The sequence below is a fragment of the Coffea eugenioides genome, chromosome 3, assembly GCF_003713205.1.
Source record: "Coffea eugenioides isolate CCC68of chromosome 3, Ceug_1.0, whole genome shotgun sequence".
In the NCBI taxonomy this organism is placed as follows: Eukaryota; Viridiplantae; Streptophyta; class Magnoliopsida; order Gentianales; family Rubiaceae; genus Coffea; species Coffea eugenioides.
The window spans coordinates 41,509,127-41,533,643 of NC_040037.1; the positions used below are offsets into that span (position 1 = coordinate 41,509,127).

Sequence of the window (24,517 nt, forward strand, 5' to 3'; positions counted from 1 at the left end):
TCATACTGTTGCACACGACATCAAATTCCTGCAGATGCTTATACAGCTCTTCACCTGGTAAACCATGAAAAGAGGGTAAAAGTTGAATCAGACCAGATTTTAGTTCAAATGGAATGTTATCATTTAAGGTGGGGAAGGTAATGCATAGAGGCTGCTGATTTAAATTAGGGGCAGCCAACTCGCTCAATGTTCGTGCATTAGCCATGGTTCCTTCTTCCTGGTCAGAGTCACTTGAAGTGTCACCAAACGAATCTGTTGGTTCAACTTCTGACTCGAGTCTCTGAGATGTAGCACTGGAGTGCTCTTCTCTGAGCTGTCTGGTTTCCTTTCTCGTTCTACGCGCTGTCTTCTCTACCTCATGGTCAAAAATCAAATCACCTGTACGAGAAGATCGAGGCATACACTAGAAGAAAACCAGAAAATTAGGACACAAAATGAATTTAAAAAGAAACAAATAATAACGCCAGTCCCCGGCAACGGCGCCAAAAATTGACAGGTCGTCAGCCTGTGCAATAATAAAATTAAAGATAATTGCCAGTTAAAATGACCAAACCCAATTCCAAGTACTGGAGCAGGGACTCTAGGTGTGTAATGGGTTACTTGATTCACCCTGTTCCCGAAGAGTTTGCTTGATCCGAAATACCCGAATGGATTGGTTATTTCTTTTCACAAATAATTATGAATGCGTAGACAGGGCAAGTAGGGTCGTATCCACAGGGACTGGGTATATTCATTTCATAAGAAATCCAAAGCAACACAGGGGGTGATTTTATAGGAATGCCGACAATCAAATGAATTCGAATAAGAAAATAAAAATAAATAACTAATTAGAAATTAAACCACAATTCACTGAACTTAGATTAACAATAATTAAAAGCCTAAATCAATTAACACAGGAAAACAATTAAAAATAAAATAACGTAGGCAACTAAAAGTCAAATGGCAATTCACTAAAATCAAGGTAATATTAATTCAGGATCTAGCCAAGGAATAATTTCAGCAATGGTTTACCTAATTGATCATCGATACTAAGCCAATTCCAATTATTTCCCAATAAATAGGTTATAACTGCCAAACAAGCGATGACAGTCAACCCCTCCTTACTGTGTCGGTGATCAAGGTACGCCCGTTAATCACTTCTCTAATTGGAAAACAATCTCAGGTACGCTCGTAAGATTTAATTTTCCAATTGCCTTACGTATTAGAGGAGCCCTATTCTAACCAAATAACGCACTACCAGGGTTATTTTAGATTAGCCCACGTATCTTCCTGACACGAATCTAATCATGCCAGTTGCCACTATTTTGAGGTAATTAAACAATTACGGATTTAATACCCCAATTGACAATAGATTACCCAATCAATTAATTATCCGGATCCAAGACAACTAATTAATTAAATAACCATAAGCTTAGCAATTAAGGAATAGGCGAATACCAATAAATAAAAGGAAAAGATTAAATTAAATAGATCTCATAATTTTTAGGCGAACCAGAGCCTTCGTTGCTCCTTGACTAGAAAGGAGGAAATTAGTTCATATTTGATGAACTAAGTCCGCGGGAAATTGAAGATAAAGCTGCGGCCATTGTCATTGATTTTTGAGAATTCAATCCGTTCCAATCAGGAGGAGATAGCAAAGTTACACGAAGTGATCCTCTGTCTCACTACGGATGACATATGAGGAAAGAAAGAAAAGCTCTAAGCGTTTAACATGAAGAAAGGTCAAAAGCTACGAATTGCTAATGCCTGCTGAAGAGGTGATTTTTGGTGGATAGATGGACCGACCTAAATCAGACCTCTCTGAGATGAAGTGAGGGGTATCCTCGTGTCTGAAGTCGACCTTCTTGTCCGAAGTGAATGGCGGGGCTTCTCCCCTGGTATCACTCCGACGATTAAGTTAGTATGAGAACGAGAAAATGCTAGAGTATGAGCAAATGAACAGTGTATGCTTCTTGCTAGGAGTGTATGTGGGGTATTTATAGGAGGGTAGAGGACAGAGCGGAGAGCTCATGTTGGTGGGACCCATTCTCTGGTCATTACGGCTCTGTCCCGTGTCAGGAGGCCTGACTCTGACACTGTAGCCGCCTGAGTGTGATGACGGAGAGTATTGAGCAGGTTCCATTAAGAGTCTCCAGTGCTTTTCAGATAAAGCACTGGACCTGGGTGATGTCAGGGGCCGTGACCTCATCAGCGTGCGGCCGAAGTGGGTGGTGCCGAGGTCACCTACACGGTAGGCTAGGGAAGTGGCCGAGCTCAGGGGTTATGCCCAAGATACGGATGAGCTCTGATAAGGGACAAGGTGAGTTCACCTCGGACACGCAGGATGGCCGAGGTGAGCATCCTCAATAAGCCCCCCAAGCCTCGGGTGCTCCGGGACTGAGAGGTGCCGAGGCTTCCTTGTGCCGAAGTCATGAAGAGTCGGGGTCCTGAGACTGCTCCGGAAGATGCGGGGACTTGACACGTGGTCGAGTCAGTTGACAGGACGTGGTCAGAGGTAACCGTCGCGTCGTGAAGTGGTGGGACGTTTCGTGCAGAGGGTGTCAGCCGAAAGGACGGGCATTAATGAGGAGAGATGGACAGAAGGGCAGGTACACGGTATCCTGAATTCGAATCGTTGCCGCCTTTTCGTATTCTGGCTGCCTCTTCGGGTTCTGGCTCTCCCCTATAAATAGGGGGTCCCTTTCATCGTATGGCCCATCACTCTCTTTCTTCGCTTGTAACTTACGAAATTCGCGAGTGTAGCCGAAGTCAATCCATTAGCCGAGATCACAGCCGAAGTCATCGTCTTCGTCCGAGATCGTAGTCAATAGTAAGTATCTTTCTTTCTCTTCATATCGTCTTTCACTCATGGCCAAAACCGCTAAGACCCATAAAGAAACTGTGACCCCGAGCTACCAGACCGAGGTGAGGCCGGATCCTGAGGAAGAAGCGACGACGTCCAGCTCTGAGGGGTCGACGCAGGGTTCTGAGGAAGGATCAGCCGAGGTGAGAGCCAACGTGACGGGCTTGGAGTTGGAGTCGTCCGAAATCAGCGAGGGTGGTTCCGAGGTCGAATACGATACCGAGCTCGGGACCGAGATACCTCATGACGAGGGTGTCCTGGAGCCAGTCGCTCCAAAGGACGTGGACAACATCGACTTCGGTCAGATGCCGAAGTTTAGAAGTCGTATAGGAAGGGATAGGGCCACGAAGGTGATAAACAGGTACCCTTTCAGGTCGGGGTACGAAATTCTGCCGCCCGAGGCGAATGACACAGCCGCGAACCCCCCCTTTGGCATGGTGGCTGTCTACGTTCAACAGCTGGAGGCCGGGCTGAGGATGCCGACGTCGAGATTCCTCCGGGACTTACTTCGTCACTTCCACGTGAGGATCACCCAACTTGCCCCGAATGCGGTCCGCATCATTGTGGGGTTCGAGATGCTGTGCCGACATCAGGAGGTGACTCCCTCCGTCGACCTCTTCCGCCGATGCTATACTCTCAAGGCACACGGGACGGATAAAGGATGGTTTTATGTTGGCAATCGAAACAATGCTATCCCGAAGTTGGTGATCGGTGCTCCCAGCTCGATCAAGAACTGGAAGCGCGACTACTTCTTCGTGTCCGGAGTGGACTTCCCGAGGGGTTTTTGGTGGAGGCCAATTAAGGCGAAGGCCGACCCCTCTGCGGGGGATGCCGAAGAGGAATCCTTCCAGAAGTTGATGAAGTCGGGACTTCGGCTGTTCAGCCATGACTACCCCGAAGCCGTGCTCGTGGATGGGGGGATAAGTCGAGCCGTGATCAATACTACCAAGCCCCCCTTCCTTTCCACTGAACTTGAGATACCTTGTAATTTTTCTTTCGTAGCTTTGCTTTCACTTCGGTTAAGGCATATGATAATATTTATTTTTGTGCAGTGACTAAACTGTCCGACCTCGTCGTCTCTGACTCGTCCGAAGTGGCCAAGAGGCAGAAGAGGAAGAGCACTGACGAGACATCGGCACCTCCGCCAAAGAAGAAGAAGTCACAAGGACCAGCCGCTAAGACTTCGGCGTCTAAAGGCACTCCCACCAAGGTTGGCCAGAGCAGCTCGGCCACGGCGGCTACTGGGTCCACCTCGTCTGTGCCAGAGGGAGTTCCCCTTGGAGTTGTTACAACAGTCACACCTCCTTCTGGCCGAGGCAAGCAGCTGAAGCCTCCAGTTAATCCGGTGTCGGGGACCTCGCTATGGAATCGTTTCCATAGCCCCCCAGTGTTTCCCGGAGACGATAAGACGCACCCCGGCGGGCATTGGTGTCCGGACTGGAAAATTTCGGTCAACGACAGGTGCCAACATCCTCGGGTTGCCCAAGAACTAGTGATGCACTCCCCCTTGCCGAGGGACTTGGAGTTCATGAAGAAGCTGAGCCCGGCCGAGATGGTTCAAAGTCTCATGGTGTCCACAGCTTCCACCTCGGCCTTTGTGGCCGAGATGGCACACCGCTACTGTGCTCTGGTCGAGGAACAGGACACCGGCAAGTTGCAGAATCAAATCTCCAAGTTGGAGAAAAAACTGTTGGTGTCCGAGTCTGAGAAGGCCGAGCTTGAAAGGCGGCTTAAGGAGGCCGAGGTGAAGGATGAGGAGGCCGCGGCTACTATCAACAGTCTCCGATCGGCCCTCGAAGAGGAGCAGAAGAGGGGGGACGAGGTGAAGGCGTCCCACGAGCAAGCTCTCGAGGGTACCGGAGCCTCGGCCGTAGACGCTTTTCGGAAGTCCGAGGCCTTCATCAAGGACCTCGGCCAACTACTTACGCCTAACTTCATGTTTGGCTTCACATCGGCCGTTGACGAGGCCGCAGCTCACCTCTCCTCCGAGGCCTTGGAGTCCTTAAAAAATCATACCAGCTACAATGAGGACTCCAAGGAGTTATGCGATCGGATGGCCGAAGGCATTCAGGCAGGAAGGAATTTGGCCGAAGTCCAGGTCGAGTTCAACAAGTGGCTGTCCGAACTCGACGAAGTGTTCGAGGACGTGGAAGTGGAAGAAGCTGGAGGAGAGGACGCTGAGGGAGACGAAGCCGGAGGGGACGTCGGCAAAGAGCATGGAGATGAAGTTCACCCCGGCGGAAAAGAGGCCGAAGAGAAGGATGCCCAGGAGGGAGCCAAGACCGGGGATGGAGCCGAGACGGGGGTCTAGGCTCGCGGTTTTAAGGGGGTGGCCGAGGTGGAGAGTGCTTAGTAGCATTCGGATCTCGGCCTTGTACTTTTGTAACGCTCTTTCTTATTGAATGAAAGCATATTTCTTCTCGTCTCAGTGCTTTAATTTCTTGCTTTGACTTCATCCCTTGCTTGTCCCCCTTATTTTTTAATAGCGTAACAACGATATTGAAGAATAACATGATAGCTGAAGTCATTACTTGATTAAAAATTCAGGCGTAATACAATCTGAGGTTCTCGGCGTGCCAAGACCTCGGCACTAATGAGCCATCTCGGTAACTCAGTTTACAATACCCCTTAGCGTCAGATTCCACAACTCGGTAAGGGCCTTCCCATTTCGGGCATAATTTCCCTTGCGGTTCAGCTCGGCTGACTGAGTTTTTTCTAAGAACCAAGTCTCCAGGTTGGAATCTACGATGTCTCACGCGGGCATTGTAGTAGTGTGCCAGTGTGTTCTTGTAAGAAGCTATCCGGGCTGAGGCGAGATTCCTTCGTTCTTCGACGAGGTCGAGGTCCAGCTGCCTCTCTTCGTCGTTCACCTCGGCGGCATAGGCTGCCAGCCGAGGGCTGGGGGTAAGGATCTCAGCCGGGATGACCGCCTCGGCGCCGTAGGTCAGGGAGAATGGGGTCTCTCGCGTCGCTGACCTCGGCGTGGTCCGATACGACCACAGGACACTGGGGAGTTCCTCCACCCAAGATGACCCAACTCGGTGTAGTCGGGTCCTGAGACCATGTAGAAGAGTCCGGTTGAAGTTTTCTGCTTGACCATTGGCCTGGGGGTGGCCTACCGAAGTGAAGTGTTGTTTGATGCCGAGGTTCTCGCACCAAGTCTTGAACGGGTTCTCGGCAAACTGTCTCCCATTGTCCGAGATGATGACCCGAGGTATGCCGAAGCGGCAGATAATGCACTTCCAAAAGAATTTTTGAATGGCCAGCCCTGAGATGGTCCGAAGTGGCTCGGCCTCGACCCACTTGGTGAAGTAATCCACAGCGGTTACTAAGAATGTATAACCCCCGACGGCTTTGGGGAAGGGACCTATGATGTCTGTCCCCCATTGCTCAAACGGCCAGGGTGAAGTGATGGGGACCATGAAGTTTGAAGGCTGGTGGTGCTCGGGTGCGTGGACTTGGCAGGAAGGGCAGCCGAGAACGAGGTCCTGGGAGTCTTGCCGAAGTGATGGCCAGAAATATCCCAGGAGCATAGCTTTCTTAGCTAGCATCCTGTGGCCGATGTGAGCCCCACATAGGCCCTCGTGGATCTCGTGGGGGACCTCGCGTCCTGCCTCGGGGGTGACACACCTCAACCATGGGCCGAGGTAGGAGCGCTTATATAGTTCTCCATCGCGGAGTGCATACCGAGCGGCTTTGCGTTGTATCTTCCTTGCTTCAGCTCGGTCTTCGGGAAGGACTCCTTGACCCAAGAAAAGGATGAACGGGGTCATCCAAGTTTCTTCAGAGTGCACGGGGCAGGCCACCTCTTCCACGTACCCTGGTTCACTCAGGACCTCCACCAAGACGGTTTTGCTGAGGTCAGAGAATGAAGTGGAAGCCAGCCGGGATAAGGCGTCGGCTCGCTTATTCTGGGACCGAGGGATCCTTTGGATTTCGAATGACTTGAAGTACGCGGTGAGTTGGTGAACTTTGGAGAGGTACCGTTGCATGGTCTCATCCTTGGCCTCGTACTCACCAATAACTTGGCGTACCACGAGCTGGGAGTCACTGCGGACGTGGATTTGCTGGGCGCCGAGCTTGCGGGCTAGCTGGAGTCCAGCGATTAGAGCCTCGTACTCGGCTTCATTGTTGGTGGCCGGGAAGTCAAAGCGGAGGGCGTAAGAGCAAACCTCCCCCTGAGGTCCTTCCAGGAGCAGTCCGGCTCCGCAGCCGTCTCCATTAGAGGATCCATCGACATACAATGTCCACAGGGATGAGGTGGACACCTCGGGTAAGGCTGAAGTGGACTCCGGACCTTCCGTGAAGGTGAGCTCAGCAAGGAAGTCAGCTAAAGCTTGAGCTTTTATGGCGGTGCGTGGCTCGTAGGACAAGTCATATTCTCCCAATTCGACAGCCCACTTGGTGAGGCGACCAGAAGCTTCGGGTCGCACCAATATTTGCCGAATGGGCTGGTCGGTCCTGACCGAGATAGGATGGGCTAAGAAGTAGGGTTTCAACCGCCGAGCTGCGTGGACGAGCCCCAGCACAAGTTTTTCCACTTGCGTGTATCGGGTCTCCGGCCCGCGGAGGGCTCGGCTGACGTAGTAGACCGGCACTTGGGTGCCCTCATCTCGGATGAGCACAGCGCTGACAGCCTCGTCGGCTGCGGAGAGGTAGAGGTAGAGCTTCTCCTCGGGCCGAGGTGAAGCGAGAGTTGGTAGGTGATGCAAGTACTGCTTCAGTTGGTCGAAAGCAGCCTGACACTCCTCAGTCCAGGCGAACTGGTCAGCATTTTTCAGCACCTTAAAGAAAGGCAGGGCTTTCTCGGCTGATTGGGACAGGAAGCGATTCAGCGCGGCCAGGCGTCCATTCAGCCGTTGGACTTCTCGGATGTTCCGAGGTGGGGACATGTCCTGAATGGCCTTCACCTTGTCGGGGTTGGCCTCGATTCCCCGGTGGGAAACCAGATACCCCAAGAATTTTCCCGAGGTGACGCCGAAGACGCACTTCTTGGGATTCATCTTCATCCTCGAGTCTCGCAGGACACCAAAGACTTCCCTCACGTCTGACAGAAAGGATGAAGTGGCGAGGCTTTTAACGAGGATGTCATCCACATAGGCCTCCACATTGCGGCCGATCTGATTCTGGAAGAGTCGGTTGATCAGCCTTTGGTAGGTCGCCCCGGCGTTCTTTAGCCCGAAGGGCATGGTAGTGTAACAATAAGTACCTCGGTCGGTGTAGAACGCCGTTTTCTCTTGGTCCTCCTCACTCATTCCTATTTGGTGGTACCCTTTGAAGGCATCTAGGAAGCAGAGGATTTCATACCCCATCGCCGCGTCGACGAGGGCGTCCATTCTCGGCAGAGGATAGCAATCTTTGGGGCAGGCCTTGTTGAGGTCGGTGAAGTCGACACACATTCTCCATCCCCCGGTGTCCTTTTTTACCATGACTGGATTGGACAGCCAGGTGGGATATTGGACCTCGTGGATCATCTTGGCCGGCGAGAGCTTGTCGACCTCATCCGATATGGCTTGGCTACGTTCGGGGCCGAAGTGCCTTCGTTTCTGTCGCACAGGTCGGGCCTGCAGGTCAACGTTGAGTTGGTAAGTCATGAGCTCGGGTGGCACTCCGACCACTTCATCCGCGGACCACGCGAAGACGTCTCGGTGGTCTTTGAACAGGGAGATCATTTCTTCTTTCAGGGGTGGAGGGAGTCCCGCCCCTACCTGGACCACTTGGTCAGGTTTCGCTTCATCCACGACCACTAGTTCCACCTCATCCCCGGGCTCCAGCCTGTTGGGCTCTTCTGCCTTCTGAGGGTCGATACAGTCTATGGAGAGGACCGCTGGCCTCTTTTCCTCTGACCTCGGTGAGGGCCAGGGGGTGACTGCTGCTTGAATGGTGGCGAGGTAGCACTCCCGGGCGGCGCCCACATCGCTGCTCACCTCGGCCACCCCCGCAGATGTTGGGAATTTAAAGCTCAGGTGGTAGGTGGAGTATACGGCTCTCAAGGCGTTGAGCGTGGGCCGGCCTATCAGCATATTGTAGGGGGAGTCTGCTTTGACCACCGCAAAACTGACAGGCACAGTTCGGCAGCGTGGATGACGCCCGATTGTTACCATCAGGGTCAACATGCCCTCCGGGTGGACGACGTGTCCCCCGAATCCCACGAGAGGAGTTCTGACAGGAGTGAGTTGCTCCCTGGTCAGCTTCAAACTTTCGAAAGTTCGGTAGTACAAGACGTCTACCGAGCTTCCGGGGTCAACATAGACCTTTTTGACTACGTAGTTGTTGGTGAGGACTTCAATCACAAGAGCCTCGTGATTGCTGGAGGCCGCAGGAACGGGGTCAGCGGGACCGTAGGTGATGACCTCGGACAGCCGAGAGCTCGGCTCGGCCACCTCCATCTCGGCCTGGCGGTAGGTCCGCTTCCGGGAGTTCTGGCTGTCTCCTCCCGTTGGTCCTCCCGCGATGGTGTTGATCACCCCGGCTATGTTTGGGCCGTAGCCCGGTGAGCCATCGCGTGGGGGCTGCTTGTCCTCCCTACGGTCTTCGGGACCTCGACAATGCATGTTCGTGTCCCGTCGGTCGTCTCGGCGGGGGCCTCGGTTCTCCCGGTGGGAGACGCTTCGGTTGAAGCCTCCATCCTTGCGGACGAATTGCTTCAGGTATCCCTGCCGGATCAAATTTTCGATTTCCCGCTTCAGGTCATTGCAGTCTTCAGTCTCGTGCCCTACATCACGGTGGTAGGCACAGTAGAGGTTCGAGTTCCTCTTATCTCTCCTCCCCGGAATTTCGGGAGGGTTGCGACCGAGGTGATTCTGCCTCATCACAGCCAGGACGTGGGTCCGGCTCGAATTGAGGGGCGTCAGCTCGGCGTCCGAGGTGGACGATCTGCCTTTCACGATCCGGTCGAAGACACTTCGGCGGTCTCGGGGTTGGTTTGAAGTGCCACTTGGGCCTGGCTCACCTCGGCCAGTGTCTTTCCTCCTCCGGGGATCTTGCCCCGTACGAGATGCTTGGGCTTCTCGCTTCATGCGATTTACATCTTCACTTCGGATTCCCTGGTCCACTCTTTCCCAGAGCTCCCGTAGTGTACGGGGGTATTGCCGATGGATTTCTGTGTTGAAGATCCCTGCCACTAACCCGTTGGTGAAGGCAGCGATAGTTACCTGCTCGTTCTGGTCAGGTATCTGTACATTCTCCTCATTGAACCTTTGGGCGTATGAGCGAAGTGACTCGCCCTTACCCTGTTGCAGGTTCAAGAGGTAAGCTGAAGTCTTTGTTATTGGTCGAGACGACACGAAGCGGTGGATGAACCGGTCTATCAGCTCATCCAGGGAGGAAATGCTCCCTGGTTCTAAACTCCAGAACCACTTCCGGGCGGTCCCGTGTAGGAAGATGGGGAAAGCCCGACAGATCACGGCGTCGGGGACGCAGTAGAGTCGGAATGCGGAGATGAAGGCGCGGAGGTGATCCTCGGGGTCACCTCGGCCGTCATAGGTGTGCAAATTTGGAAGCTTAAAGTTTGGGGGCACCATTTCCCCATTGATGTCATCAGTGAAGGGCGGAGCCCTCATGTAATCAGAAGCTAGGCCTCCGGGACGCCGGGGTGGGTCCTCGGCTCATTTTCCCAGTAGTCCCCGAGAAAACGCTCGGGAGATGGAGGCAATCTTGGAGGTTGCCTTGGATGAGGCTCGCCTGGAGGTGCTCCGAGATAGACGCCCATCTTCGGAGTCCTCGCCTGAGGGCACATCAGGGGACTTCGTCGGTCTCCTCTTGGAAGACTCGGCTTTTTCTTTTCCCTGCCTCTTGAGGTACCTTCCTAGTTCCTCAAAGATGTTGGGGTTGTCCGTGACAAACTCGGCCATCTTGGCGATGGCCTCCTCATTGTTGGGCTGGGTCCTTTGGGACCCATGTTCCTCAGAGATACGATCTTGCTGGGCTCCGGATGTCTGCCCAGCCCCAGTTGAGGGAACTCTTCCGCTTCTGGAGCGCGTGGATCTCATTTTAGCAGTAATCTCGTTCCCACAGACGGCGCCAATTGAAGAGGTGATTTTTGGTGGATAGATGGACCGACCTAAATCAGACCTCTCTGAGATGAAGTGAGGGGTATCCTCGTGTCCGAAGTCGACCTTCTTGTCCGAAGTGAATGGCGGGGCTTCTCCCCTGGTATCACTCCGACGATTAAGTTAGTATGAGAACGAGAAAATGCTAGAGTATGAGCAAATGAATAGTGTATGCTTCTTGCTATGAGTGTATGTGGGGTATTTATAGGAGGGTAGAGGACAGAGCGGAGAGCTCTTGTTGGTGGGACCCATTCTCTGGTCATTACGGCTCTGTCCCGTGTCAGGAGGCCTGACTCTGACACTGTAGCCGCCTGAGTGTGATGACGGAGAGTATTGAGCAGGTTCCATTAAGAGTCTCCAGTGCTTTTCAGATAAAGCACTGGACCTGGGTGATGTCAGGGGCCGTGACCTCATCAGCGTGCGGCCGAAGTGGGTGGTGCCGAGGTCACCTACACGGTAGGCTAGGGAAGTGGCCGAGCTCAGAGGTTATGCCCAAGATACGGATGAGCTCTGATAAGGGACAAGGTGAGTTCACCTCGGACACGCAGGATGGCCGAGGTGAGCATCCTCACCTGCTATGAGTCACCAAGAGCAAAAAGCATTCTAAGGGAAAAGTCAACAATCTAAAGCCAAGCTAGTCCTCCTTTTTCCATCCGTGAGAGAGAGCTAAAGAAGAAATCATCTTGGGAAAGTCAAAAACATTTTCTCCTAAGCTACAGCCGAGAAAGCTCAGAAAAAGCTAGCTGCTAAACTTCCTTCTTTTTTTCTCTTTTAATTGCGGCGCACCTCAGCAGAACCAAGCCCTCCCAGGTGTCCTTCCCTCGCGGAATTTACCAAAATAGGCGTGATATCTTCATTTCCAAAAATACCTTTTGGACAAGCTCTATCATCTGCATCCCTTTTCTATCAAATTGGTACCGGTTATCATATTTTCGTTCTACTCCCTGAAATAAATGCAATTTACGAAAAGTGAGTAGAATCTATTAATTAATCCACATCCGATCAGATAATAGGAGAAATTAATAATAAAATAAGTAATAAAATTGCTACCTATCACACACTTTACTCATTATCTCCCACCTTTTCTTATCATTCAACTTTTTCAAATCCTTTGCAAGCCTACAGGCATCGAACAATATTGATTTGCTTCTATCTCCCTTCACCTCAATGGCTTTAACAAGAGCATTTACATTAAGTAGCTTTTCGCATGCATTTCTTTTTCGATTTGCTGAACTTGATTCTCTTCCAGTTAATCCATTCTGGGCTATGCAGCAGGTGATTAATTTTCTGCAAATTCCCAAGCCTGGGGTTCTTATAATTAGTTCTGATTTCCACCTGCTGAAGAACATCTTAGCTTCTTCACATGTGTCCCGAAATTGAATTTGTCCAATGCCAGAAACTGCAGACATCAAATTAGGCCTCATAACCAAAAGATACAACATATAATCAGATATAAGCTTACAATAATTGCGATTGGAATTGCCATCATCAGGACTCGTGCAATAGCATAGCTCAGTGGCAATATGCCACAGCAACAGGCTCTCATCGTATTCAACTTCGTCACCTACACTTGATGAAATGATGGGATATGGGTAGTGATTGGTGTAATCCAACAGTACCAAATCACCTCTTGCTGAGTATATCTCTTTAGCAACATTTGTGGTTTTTGCTTTGGTAGCTTTAACCTTGAGCTCAATAAAGATGAAATCCTTTAAGTCCTCTGGAATGACAATGTCCTCCTTGTAGTACATTTCATCAAGAACATCCTTGATTCCAACGGTTTCAGCTGCAATATCTAACCATCTCCAACGCTGATTCACACAAAAGTTTATCAAGTTACATTGCCAAAGGGTATTAGACCACCTTTTGGAACATGACAGCTTTTCACGGACTGCATATACAGTTGTTTTGACTGTGAGATTCTTAAGCTTGACTATGGTCCAGTCTGAGAAAATGAGCTTAGTAAAGGCTACAAAATTCAAGAGAACAGCACCCGAATGCAAAATGTAGGTAGTAGCAACATCAAAATGGTTAATATCGGGTTTATGATGTGATGCAAATCTCTCAAAAGAAAGCACTATAAGTATAGAGCAGATCAATCGAAGACGATAACCTTTTTTACTGTGTACCACAGCCATCTTAGTGTAGAGAGTATCATATATGAAATTGAGCTCCACCTCCATTACTCTGAAAGCATCAAATGCAGACCTTTGGAAGAAAAATTTTCTGCTCTTACTGCGCTCATGAAAGCTAAACATATGGTCAACAATCAGGCCCCTAAAAGTGGTAAACAATTCATACCCATTTTGCACAATATCTATATCACTGATGTCTTCAGGACTCAAATTCTCTTCTTCTGGATTTGCAGAAGTCTGAGTGCCTCTGTCATGTTCCTTCACTATCTCTATCTCAACTGGAACTTGAGCAGCTTCCTTAGATGAGTACTCCTCCATAAGCTGCATAGTTTGGTCCAGCATCTGGCAGTGGAAGCATAGAATCCTTAATATTACCCAAACAAGCTAAATATAAAGCCCGTGTTCGCTCAGCATATTTAATAGTTCCAGCAAAAATCAAGAGTATTGTGGGGACATAGAATACGTTACGCAGGGATTGTGAAAAAACATAAGCAACAGCAGAAAACTGAATGATAAGCCCAAGCAGATGCCTAATCCACAGCTCATTGTCTTTAAGCGAGATGGCGGTAATATTATCAGGGCCACCAAGATGTGGCAATAGAAATGGAGCCCAAAATGCTGCAAGGTCTTGATTTACTGCAAATTTCTCAGGACAATTATTACTTTGACCGTTGGAGATGAGTCCAACAGAAAAAGCTGCAAACCAATCAGCAAGCAGATAAAATAACCAGATGGTAGCAGTCACTATCATGTTTCCTGTTCTTTTACGTGATGCCGCACAGCATATTAACACCACTTGGAAAAAAAGACTGATGAGAACAGCAGCACGAAGATTCCACTCATCCCATAGCCTCTTTACTCTGTCTGGAATGGGGAAGGCCATGCAACTTTTTTGTTCCTTCCTCTCCTTTCCTCTCTTTATTCACAATAGCAATCCAGCTGTAAAGAAGAGAAACTGGACAGGAAGCAAGGACAAATTCCAGCATCAAAGACATAGACGATGGCACAAGATGGATTAGGCTTTCGTCATATACAAAATTTCTCAAGAACAACAGGTGAAAAAAGGTGAAAATCTGTATAAGAACCCCATTTGAGACTTCTAACAGAAACATGGATGCATTGTCTTTAAAATGAGGGTATCAAATGGAGTGCCAGGCACACAACATAAATGATTGACCTAAAGACCTTATTACACCGTAAATTGTGTCAATACAAACCAAAAGTTTTCCTACACATCCACAATGAGATTTCTAGCAGTATTTTTCTTCAAGCCTTTCTGGATTTTAGTTGTCTGTTATCATCCAAAACCTTCAATCATGTAGAAGCATCTGTAAATACTTCAAAACGGACTAACTCCATTATGAAGGTCTGGGGTAAACGGAAGTGGTTAACATCCAAATTCAGGATCCTCTAAAGGATTGTTGAGTTTTAGAGGCTTCTATAAGCTAGTGTCAGCTCAAAATAGGTCTATCAAAATGTGCATGGCAACCTTGCATTCGTGGTTTGCACGATTTTACCATTTTATAGCGCAAAAATCAAATTCATCATCTGATTCAACTCTCAGGCATTTGAGCATCCATTTTCAAATATATATATATATATATCATCTGACAATTCAGCAACACCAAGGTTTAAAGGTATATGTGTAATTTTTTCTGCTGTCTAGTTGGTATCCTCAAGAAAGAAAGGGGGAGGAGGGGGGGAACTTGCATATGAAAGTACAAAAATTGCACTCTATACTTCTGAACAAGCAGTGAGTCAATGTCAAATGCTAGCAACAATCAGAAGAATTAGGAAACATGACTGACATAGGATTGAACATCATTACCTGATTGACTTTTACTCTCTTTGGTTCTTCTTCTGCAGTTCTACTTCTTGTGTGCCTTCAGTTTGTCATTTAGGTTATAAGAAAAAGTATAGTGGTCTGTAAGAGTAATCCGATTGAATTTTGCGGTAAGAGTGGTTTGTCCTTTTGAATTTTGTACCTCAAATCATATCATATTTTCACTACACTAAAGTATGAGTTGCCTAACGTAATTTCGAGCAACTTCAGTTGCATTTTCATGAAAGCAGTTATGCTGTAAATTTCAACAAATCCAGTGGCGTTTCATTAGTTGTCGTCTGGGTTTGACCTCCTGCTTCAAATCAAACCCTAGTAGCCTTTCCCTTATCACTGTATCACCGCTGCCGTTTCCTTCTCTCTCCAATATCTACGGCCATAGGCCTGAGAAAAAAAAAGCCTTTTTCACTCACCACCATCCGAAGCACCAAACAAATGTATAGGATTGGAAGAGGAGTCAAACTATTCAATATTCGAATCGAGTTTTATTTGATAAAAGTTCATTCAATTTTGATTCATCAATTAATTAATTTAAAATTGAATAATATTTTATATTCGTTGAAAAAAATTATTTAATTTCGATTTGACAAATAAATTATTTAAATTTTAATAAAATTTCAAACTCGTTAAAATAACTAAACAAGTTTAAATACTATGACATTTGATTTTATTAGACTCATTTACACCCTCTACAAATGTCTTTCCTCTTTCTTCACTTCTCCTCCCTTCCTCTTGGCGGCTTTGGTGTTTATCCAAGGACTAGGCCCTCTCCATCTCCCTCTCTTTGCACAAAATTTTCATTCCTCCTACATCCCCCCACCTTTCCTTTCTATATTTTGGATCCTGGACTTCCTCCGGAAAGACAAGACTACTTTTTATGTTTGTGCCATATCGATTAGAGTTAAGCACACCATGTGATTGCTATTGACATGAATTGCTAGTTGTGCTGTTCTCGATTTTCCTTCCATATCGAGGTCCGATTTTTCGTTCATTCGTACCAGACATTGGGAACAATAATAGTGAGTAGCAAATCTTCCTTCTTGGTTGCGATCATACCAGCACTGATGCACCGGATGCCATCAGAACTCCAAAATTAAGGAACCATCAGCCTTTGGGCTTGATAAGTGACTAATTTACGTAATAATTGTATGATATTTTATATTATTTTTAGTCACTTTAGTTATATTATTGGTAGAATATGAATCATTTTGGCTATAATTGGTGAAAAATGCTTTTAAGTGATTAAATGAGGTTTTTATCACTTTTTACTTGGATTTTGTGTATTTTGACAGTTTTGACACATTTTCGTATTTCGGCTATAACTTGAGCTACAATGATCGGATTAAGATGATTCTTGAACCAATTTGAAGATAAGAGATAGATCTACAACTTTGGTGAAGACATCTAAATCCAGTTTGAAGGTTTTCCAGGTCAAAATGCCGAATTACAATAGCAAATTTCTACTGGTCGAAGCTGGAACAGGGCAATGAGCAGGCAAGGGTATTTCAGTCATATCTCAGCCTACACAGATCCAAATGAGGTGATTCTTGATGCATTAGAAAGATAACTCAAAAGGCTACAACTTTCGTGTTTTCGACATGAGCTGGTTCAGCCTCTAACATCAAGAAAAGATTGGTTGAAGTTGGGCCAAAAACAGAGCAAGTGATCCACACTCGGATCCACTATTCATCCGAACCCTCGGTTGTTTCTGGGTTAGTGGATCCGAGCTCGGATCCATACGGATCCGAGGTACTGTAGCAGCTCGGATCACTGGTCAGAAAAGGCTGCTCTGTACGCGTAAAAAATCAATTTCACCTCCACCAACTCACATTGGATGCTAGACATGTGAGAAACATTCCCAGCTGTAAAAGGGAGATGTAATCCTCATTTCTTGACCACCTTTCATCATTAAATAGCCAAATGCATTGCAAAAATAGGAGATTGGAGAGATTGGGGAGTTCATAGCAGAAAAATAGAGAGACATACGGGAGAAGCTTGAAGTTGCAGAAATGTAGCTCTTTCATCTCCCTAGTGTTAGTTTAGCTTAGTATAGAGTAGTGTAGCTTTTCCATTCTTGTTTATTATCTAGATTAGGATGAAGATGGAGGGTGAAGAAGGCAAGGAAGAAAGCTCATGTGACAAGGGTTGTATTCCTTCTAAATTCTTTATCTTTTGTATTTGATTCCAATTTTAGTTAATATACAAGTTCTGGATTTTGTGTTCATTATGTGTTTCTAAAGTTTAAGCCTTGGGTTTGGTTGAACTTTCTATAATTGTTAGTGTTTATTATTTGGTTATTTGACTGCTATGATTTGAGCAAGTAATTTAGCACTTTGGCTCTTTAAATCATGATTAATCTGGTACCATTGATTGTGATTATTTAAGGTGTTGTTTCTGCAATGAAAATTGAGATTTAACACTAGTTCAAGAAGTGCTAAACATAGGGAGTACACTCACGAAAGTAGAGGTGCACTTATGTGGTTTTTAGTGATTCATTTCATGTAATTTCATTGAAGAAATGAACTTGTAGCTAATTTCATAACCATGAAAATAGGTATGGATTAGTTATGAGTATAATTGATTCACTACGAAAGTAGGATTCAAATGCATAAGGAAATTACACCATAATTAGCCTAGATGTAGTACTCAATGATCCAAATATAGCACTTGCATGAGTAGTTGGGGATACCACAACCTAAGGAGCTTTTATTTGCTATCTTGTATAATTTCAGTAGGCTTTAATTTGTTATAATTCATTGATAGTCTAAATAATAGAGAAGCTTTAGTAGTACCGGTAATTGCAATCTTCCTTGTGGGATCGACCCTTAATACCCTATACTCGCTCACGATTCGTATACTTGCGATAAATCGCGTGTGGGGTATTTAGGAGTTTATAAATGTAAAACTTGATTAGGATGAGCTTAATTGTATATGTATACTCCGCGCACGTCAGGGCTTGTGGCCACCATCCCACCAATCACCACAATTAAATGTGGATTTGTTTCAAAAAACCCAGACGAGTACGTAGTGCACCCATTTGGTCCGGTGGTAGTTCAGTCCTTTCCGGATTATCCCTGGACCTCTTTAGGTCCACCCCCTCCCCCTAGTGTAGAATAGATTAGGATATACTACAATTGTCGTCTCCGGAAAAAAAAAGTAGCAAATCAAAATAAAACCCTATTTAATAACTCACTTCAGCACTTAAACTTGCTTAATATATTCAGATCTTTAACATTTCTAGACATGTTTGATAACAAGAAATTGAGCATTTTAATTAATTAAATGGTTCCAAATTGTGTAGGATTTCATTTAATGCAGAATAAGCTCAAATATTATGATTTCAGTATTTATAATTTAATAATTTAACGGATTCAGATGTCGGTTTTCAAACGTCAGATTTGAAATTTCAATTTTGTCAAACGTATCTTAAATGAATGAACCTGAAAATATTAAATAAAAAAAAAGCAGGTTTGGCTAAATAGTTTACACCTTATGTCCACCTCGAAAGACATGTACAGCTAAATGCTTATTACTAGTACATGTTGTGATTGAGTAGCTTAAGCGGCAATCCCCTTGCCTTTAATTACATTTAAACTAGCAAAATATGACCGTGCTTGCGCACGGTGGAAAAATATTTTTGAATATGCCCATTAAAAGTTAATAATGATAAAAAATTGTGCTTAATTAGTTGTTAATTTCTTAAGGAGAATACTTTTTAATAGTATAATTCAGTAGTTGAAAATAAATTGCATACATGTTTTAGGCGTTCGGAAAGAATGAAGCGGTACTATAATGAAGCATCTTAGCAAAAGATGGATGCAACCTGGAAGCCAACAAATGGGTAAATGGTGGTATAGGCAAACGATTAACAAGAATGAAACTTGTCTAAAGCAAATAATTCTAAACTTTATTTCATCTATCTTGATAAGAAAAGCATCATTTATCCTTAACTTAAATAGTAGCTAACATGACAACTAATTTTACACTGGCAAGCTGATCAGTCTATCCTACTTGCAAGTTGGCCACAATCTTTGGAAATTGAGCAAAACTCATGCTTGCTCCGTTACAATTGCTTTTTACCCTCGCTCAACTCTGAGAAAGTTAAAAAAAAAAAAAAAAAAAAACCAAGAAGCTAATCTAATCTAAATACATGTGAATCAAATGTAGCAAGAGTGACAAATCATTCCCATCTGAATTAACTTGCCCTGTAACGTTCAATGGATCATTCTACATAACACAATTGAGCCATTGGATCTGGAATTAAATTGCCCTGTAACGTTCAATGGATCATTCTCCATTAACACAATTGAGCCATTGGTACTGCACACAACTCCACTGTTGCCGTAATTGCCTCCATTTTCACCAGCTCTAGGCAGGATTTACCTTCAAACCTTTTTGCCATAACCACTATAAGCTTGCCAAAACAATCACATCAATCCCACGTGCCACCAAGTTAATAAGTACAGCAATACCCAAATCCGGACTGTATTAATTTGCTGAGACCACTGCTGACACATTCCACCAGTTCCACTCGCTTTCGTTAATTCTCCAAGTAAACTAATTCCAAAAGGAAACCGTTGCAAAGGATCCTTAGAGATGATGAAAAGAGATGATGATCATGGCAGTGGGTCATAACAATTGTCTGGGGTTTTTAGAGAGGGAAAAATGGAGAGGCGTGAAGGAGGTGAATAAAACGAGGCTTTTGCCTCGGGCCCCTTAAAGCTAAAGGATCGTTCCTTTTTTATGCTTTTCATATAGACATACTTGATTTCTTTTGGGTTCCAAGACACAAAAAAGAGCTTTTTTATATATTTTTTTCCCTTTGAGTTCCAAGACACAAAAGAATTTTACCTAAAAAAACCAAATTCTTACGAAATATGCATGTGCACTGCACATGGGAGGACGACCATGCTTTGGGAATCTCCATTCCCACTTTATATACATTCTTTAAATAAATAAACGGAAGATCCTTTTCACATGACAACTTGCAGTATTTATAGTGTGGTAGTGACTGATTTGTACCACTAATCATTCTTTAATTCACTTTTTAATTATTCTTCCAAAAAGATAAGTTATCACATTAAGATGGGTCACTGACTCCACCAACTGCAATGACTTCTTTGAGTTTGTTGTAAATTAACGCGTAATAGGTACGTGCAACTGTGCAAGAAAATGATTGTCATCCAAAACTACCTTTTGCCCCTTCGTATTTCACATCGAAAATATATAGAACTAGTTTTGTATCCGTTCGTTGAACGGGAATAGTCAAAAAATAATAAACTTTAGTCCATTTATAAAAATGTCAATATAAAATACATATTTAATGTATAATCTATTATAATTTGTCTTAAGTATATTACCATGTGCGCATTGTAATGTAAAGTATTCTTATAATATAAATTTGAATATCTAATTCAGTGAATAATAATTCAAAAATAGAAAAAATAACATTCAACAATACCATAACATTCAAAAATTTGAAAATAAATAAAAAGTGCAGTAAATAGTATCAAATAATATTCTACTATTCAAAACTTTTTTTTGTTTTTTTCTGTTTGAACATTCTCCTCGATTTGTCCGTGCAAATCAGCATTTATTGATTTTCTATTATCACTGCAAGATAGCAAAGTAGGATAACTAAATATAAAAAAAATAAATGATTTATCGCATTCAAGTTTGTGTATAACAATACGTAAAGATTATAATTAAATAAATGGCCAGAGTCTTTTAATTAACTAAAGAATTTGCAGATATATCTAATAGAGATATTTATGTTTCTTGTATTTATATCGCATTACTTTCCAGTGCCTTTTGTTTTTGGTTGTTTTTCCTGAAAGCAAATTAACAAACATCGTAGTATATGATCACAAAAATCAATTAACAAACATGTTAGAAAAAATTCTACAAAAATAACGATGAAAGTACTTGTTTAAATCCTATGTCTTCATACAAATCAAATAGAAAATAAAACAAAAAAAATTCAAGATATGTTACTAAGCTCTTACAATTGAAGATCAACATGCCTTTTTAAAAAAAAATATATATATATATATATTGAAAAAAGATGTACCTGATAATCAAGAGGAGTGAAAACCCAAAATCGATACTTTAATATGCCAACCGCTTGCACTGGAAATACCTAACCATGAATTGGATACTTGAATCAATATATTAGAGGCTATATGTAGTATAGATATAGGAAATAAGAATTGATAAGAATACAAAGAGATATTGATAAGAACATTAAAAGTATGTTTATCTTAATTTAAGTTGCTTAAAGTACGTAACTTTGGGTAGGAAATAAGAATCTTATAATATTAAGAATTCTTATAGGAAATAAAACCATAATCGTCCAAATAACTTTGGGTAGGAAATAAGACCTTATGTGACTCGTACTATGCACGTATATAAACCTGTACGTAATAAATTTACAAATGCGTTATCAAGATAGATTTTATCGACCTTAAAAGACCACCTCCACTATATCGAGTCCTTTAAGTGCATGGACTCCTATGATGTGGGTCCACACACGAAATACTCCCCACCATCTGGGCAAAGATGTATTGTGATTAAGGAATTATTAGCAGAAATATATTAAAAAAAAAGACGGGCGGAGGACACGACGGACGGAGGGTCGGGTAGGGGCTTTTGGGGTGCAAAACTTCAATAAATATCTAATGTTTTATCTCATTTTTCTTTAGCTATGATAATGGGATTTTATTTCTTTGGTTGATGACACTCCATTTTTTTTTATGGACTTTTCCAGAATTTTTCAATCAGATGAAGTGCCATTTCTCTTTGTACATCAATTATGCATGGGGATTGTGAGTCTTGTAAAAACTTTCTCGGGCTAACTTTCTTTAATTTCCATGTCTAGATTGTTTGTATGTTGTTCTATATATGGGTAAATTATCTTAAAATAAAAAGGATCTATGATGAAGTTGTTAAAAAAAAAAAAAGAATAGGACACTATAAAAAATATATATTATCATTTATTCCTATATATCTAATAGAGGAGATTTATGTCTCTTTTATTTATATCGCATTACTTTTCAGTTCCTTTTTTGGGTAAGAAATAAGAATCATATAATATTAAGAATTTTTATAGAAAATAAGAATTGATATATATCCAAACAAAAAAGGAGTAAGCCACGTAGGAAACTACTTGCCGTCTCGTTAAGCCACGTAGGAAAGAAAAAATATGAAGGGATAAGTATGAGAATACGACTTTATTATATATATATATATATATATATGATTTGGATTTAGAAAGAAGGAATTGCATTTTTTGTTTTTTTTGGAGTTCATCGGCAGAGGAACAGAAGCAGAAGAGAGGGGCAACCACCCTCCAGAACTCCATTTACCTCTCTTCTGGTGGTTGTCCTCCGCCTCAGTCTTAAACTAATTAGATTTTGGTCCTCAACAATTAGGATGTGGGTAAAATGGTTCTTTTTGTTTCAAGGAAGAAAATTTAGTCCTTGATATTTAGAAAATTAATCAATTTGGTCCTATTAAATTTCAGGCAAATTATATTGAGTCTACGATCTTTACTATTTTTAAATAATATCAGGCCGGTTTTAAAAGAATGTGGGCGATACGAACACAAAATAGGCTTTAGAGGCATTTACAAGTGTTCTAATATTAGGCATTTTATTTTAAAAGAAAATTTCAAGAAATATTTCAGCAAAGTGGTATGGTCTTGAACTTTGCATTCTTAAAATCCCAAACATAATAATAACCATGCAGTCCTAATACCAGAAAGGGAAAAGAATGGTTAACAAATCAATGGAGCATTGAAAAAAAAAAAAGTACAAGTCAAATAAATAAATAATTAGAAAAATCATACCACATCAGAGCTTCAATCAATCCTAGAGGTCCAAATGAGTCCAGTTACTCGCAATTGAAGTGACCGAGCTCGAGCAAACTCGAGTTTAAAGATACTTAACTCGTTAGCTCGTAAGTTTCAATCCTTGTTTTCTTTTCATCATCTTGCTGATTCATCTTTTCCTTTTTTTTTTTATTTCAGAACTAGCCATCCTTTTTTTTAAGTTCCAGATCTAGCAACTATGATGGCAACCATGAAAGGCTCTTGCTAGATTACCACCATGGAAGTATCCGTGAGAGAACATAGGGTAGTTAAAGGTTAGTGATCATCTCTTTAGGGATAGGAACAGTCAAAAAGTGAAGAAGAAAAAGCAGAATACCAAACAAATGAAACAAACCGGTCCTTATGGTTATTTTCAATTCCCGGTCAGACCCGATTTTGACTGATTTTTATTTAGGGCGGTTTTTTGAATGAACTCGGACTGAAAGCCTAGCTGATTCTCGGTTCAACCAGTCGAACCAGTCAGTTTGATCCGAGTTTAAAAACACAAACAGCCCCCCACCTTTCCCTTCTCTATTTTGGATTCTAGACTTCCTTCGGAAAGACAAGACCATTTTTTTATGTTTATGCCATATTGATTAGTGTTAAGCACACCATGTGATTGCTATATTGACATGAATTGCTAGTTGTGCTGCTCTCGATTTTCCTTCCATATTGAGGTCCGATTTTTTGTTCATTCGTACCAGCATGGGAACAATTACGAGTGCAAATGAGTTAAGATGAGTCGAGTTTTGAACTAATTAAATTCAGTCTCAACCTAAGTTTATGAAATTCGAACTTGAGCTCGATGAGCTCAAAATGTAAAACTCGATCTTGAACTCGAGTTTAAAAAAATAAAAAAAAATATTTAATTTTTAAAAAATAAATAAAATAATAATTTTCCTTAACAAATAATAAAATATTAAGAATATATATTTAATTTTATTATTAAAATAAAAAATAATATATATAATCGAGTTCGAGTTGACTCGCGAGCTAACGGGTTTAATATTTTTGAATTCGAGTTCAAGATCGAACTTGACTCGAGCTCAATGTTGACCTAGCTGGACTCGAGTCTCTCACGATCGATTCGCAAACGATTAAATTCGTTTGCTGCCCAAGGAACAACAATAGCGAGTAGCAAATCAAATTAATACCCAATATCCCTATCAAACATATCTTCAGCTTATCAGGATATACTATTCTTCATTCGTAACGACGAATTCTTGCATTTGTACATTTCTCCTCCCTACAATTATCCTACGTGCTGGCAAAGCATGAATAGTCAATCCAAGTAATAACTACAGTACAACTCAAAATTATTATTAAACTATAACCACTCATATAAACAAAGCAAGCTACAGAGAATTTTCTTTTTACGTAAAATTAGTCAGCCATACTTATTTTTTGGATTAGCATGATCAATGAGGGATTCCAAATCTCCAAAACGAGTCAACTGATAATAATTGTGAATAGCTAAATCATGAACGGTTACAGCTTGCTGAATAAAAGTGTGCTTTGTTAGTGTTATTTCATATGGACTAGAGCCAATTTGAAAGCAATCTTGCATCATCACAGGACGAATAACTGCATTCTCAGCGCAATATGTCGAATGCAATTGAACATGATCAGCAATGCCACTAGCATTGGGTAAATAAACAACAGCAAGAATCGTATCCCCTTGCAACTGAAATACCCAATAAACGTGTTTAACAAATCACAATAAAGATTGCTACTGATAAACAAAACACAGACCAAGGGCATCCTCATGCGAGGGTGAAAAAC

General features: G+C 43.4%; 1 protein-coding gene across 1 annotated transcript; it reads right to left on the reverse strand.

The window, feature by feature from the left end:
* Positions 1-5,385: 5,385 nt before the first annotated feature.
* Positions 5,386-10,404, reverse strand: LOC113766649. The gene has a single exon (XM_027310820.1). The coding sequence runs from the start codon at positions 10,402-10,404 to the stop codon at positions 5,386-5,388; it is 5,019 nt and encodes a 1,672-aa protein (XP_027166621.1).
* Between the last annotated feature and the right edge of the window lie 14,113 nt (positions 10,405-24,517).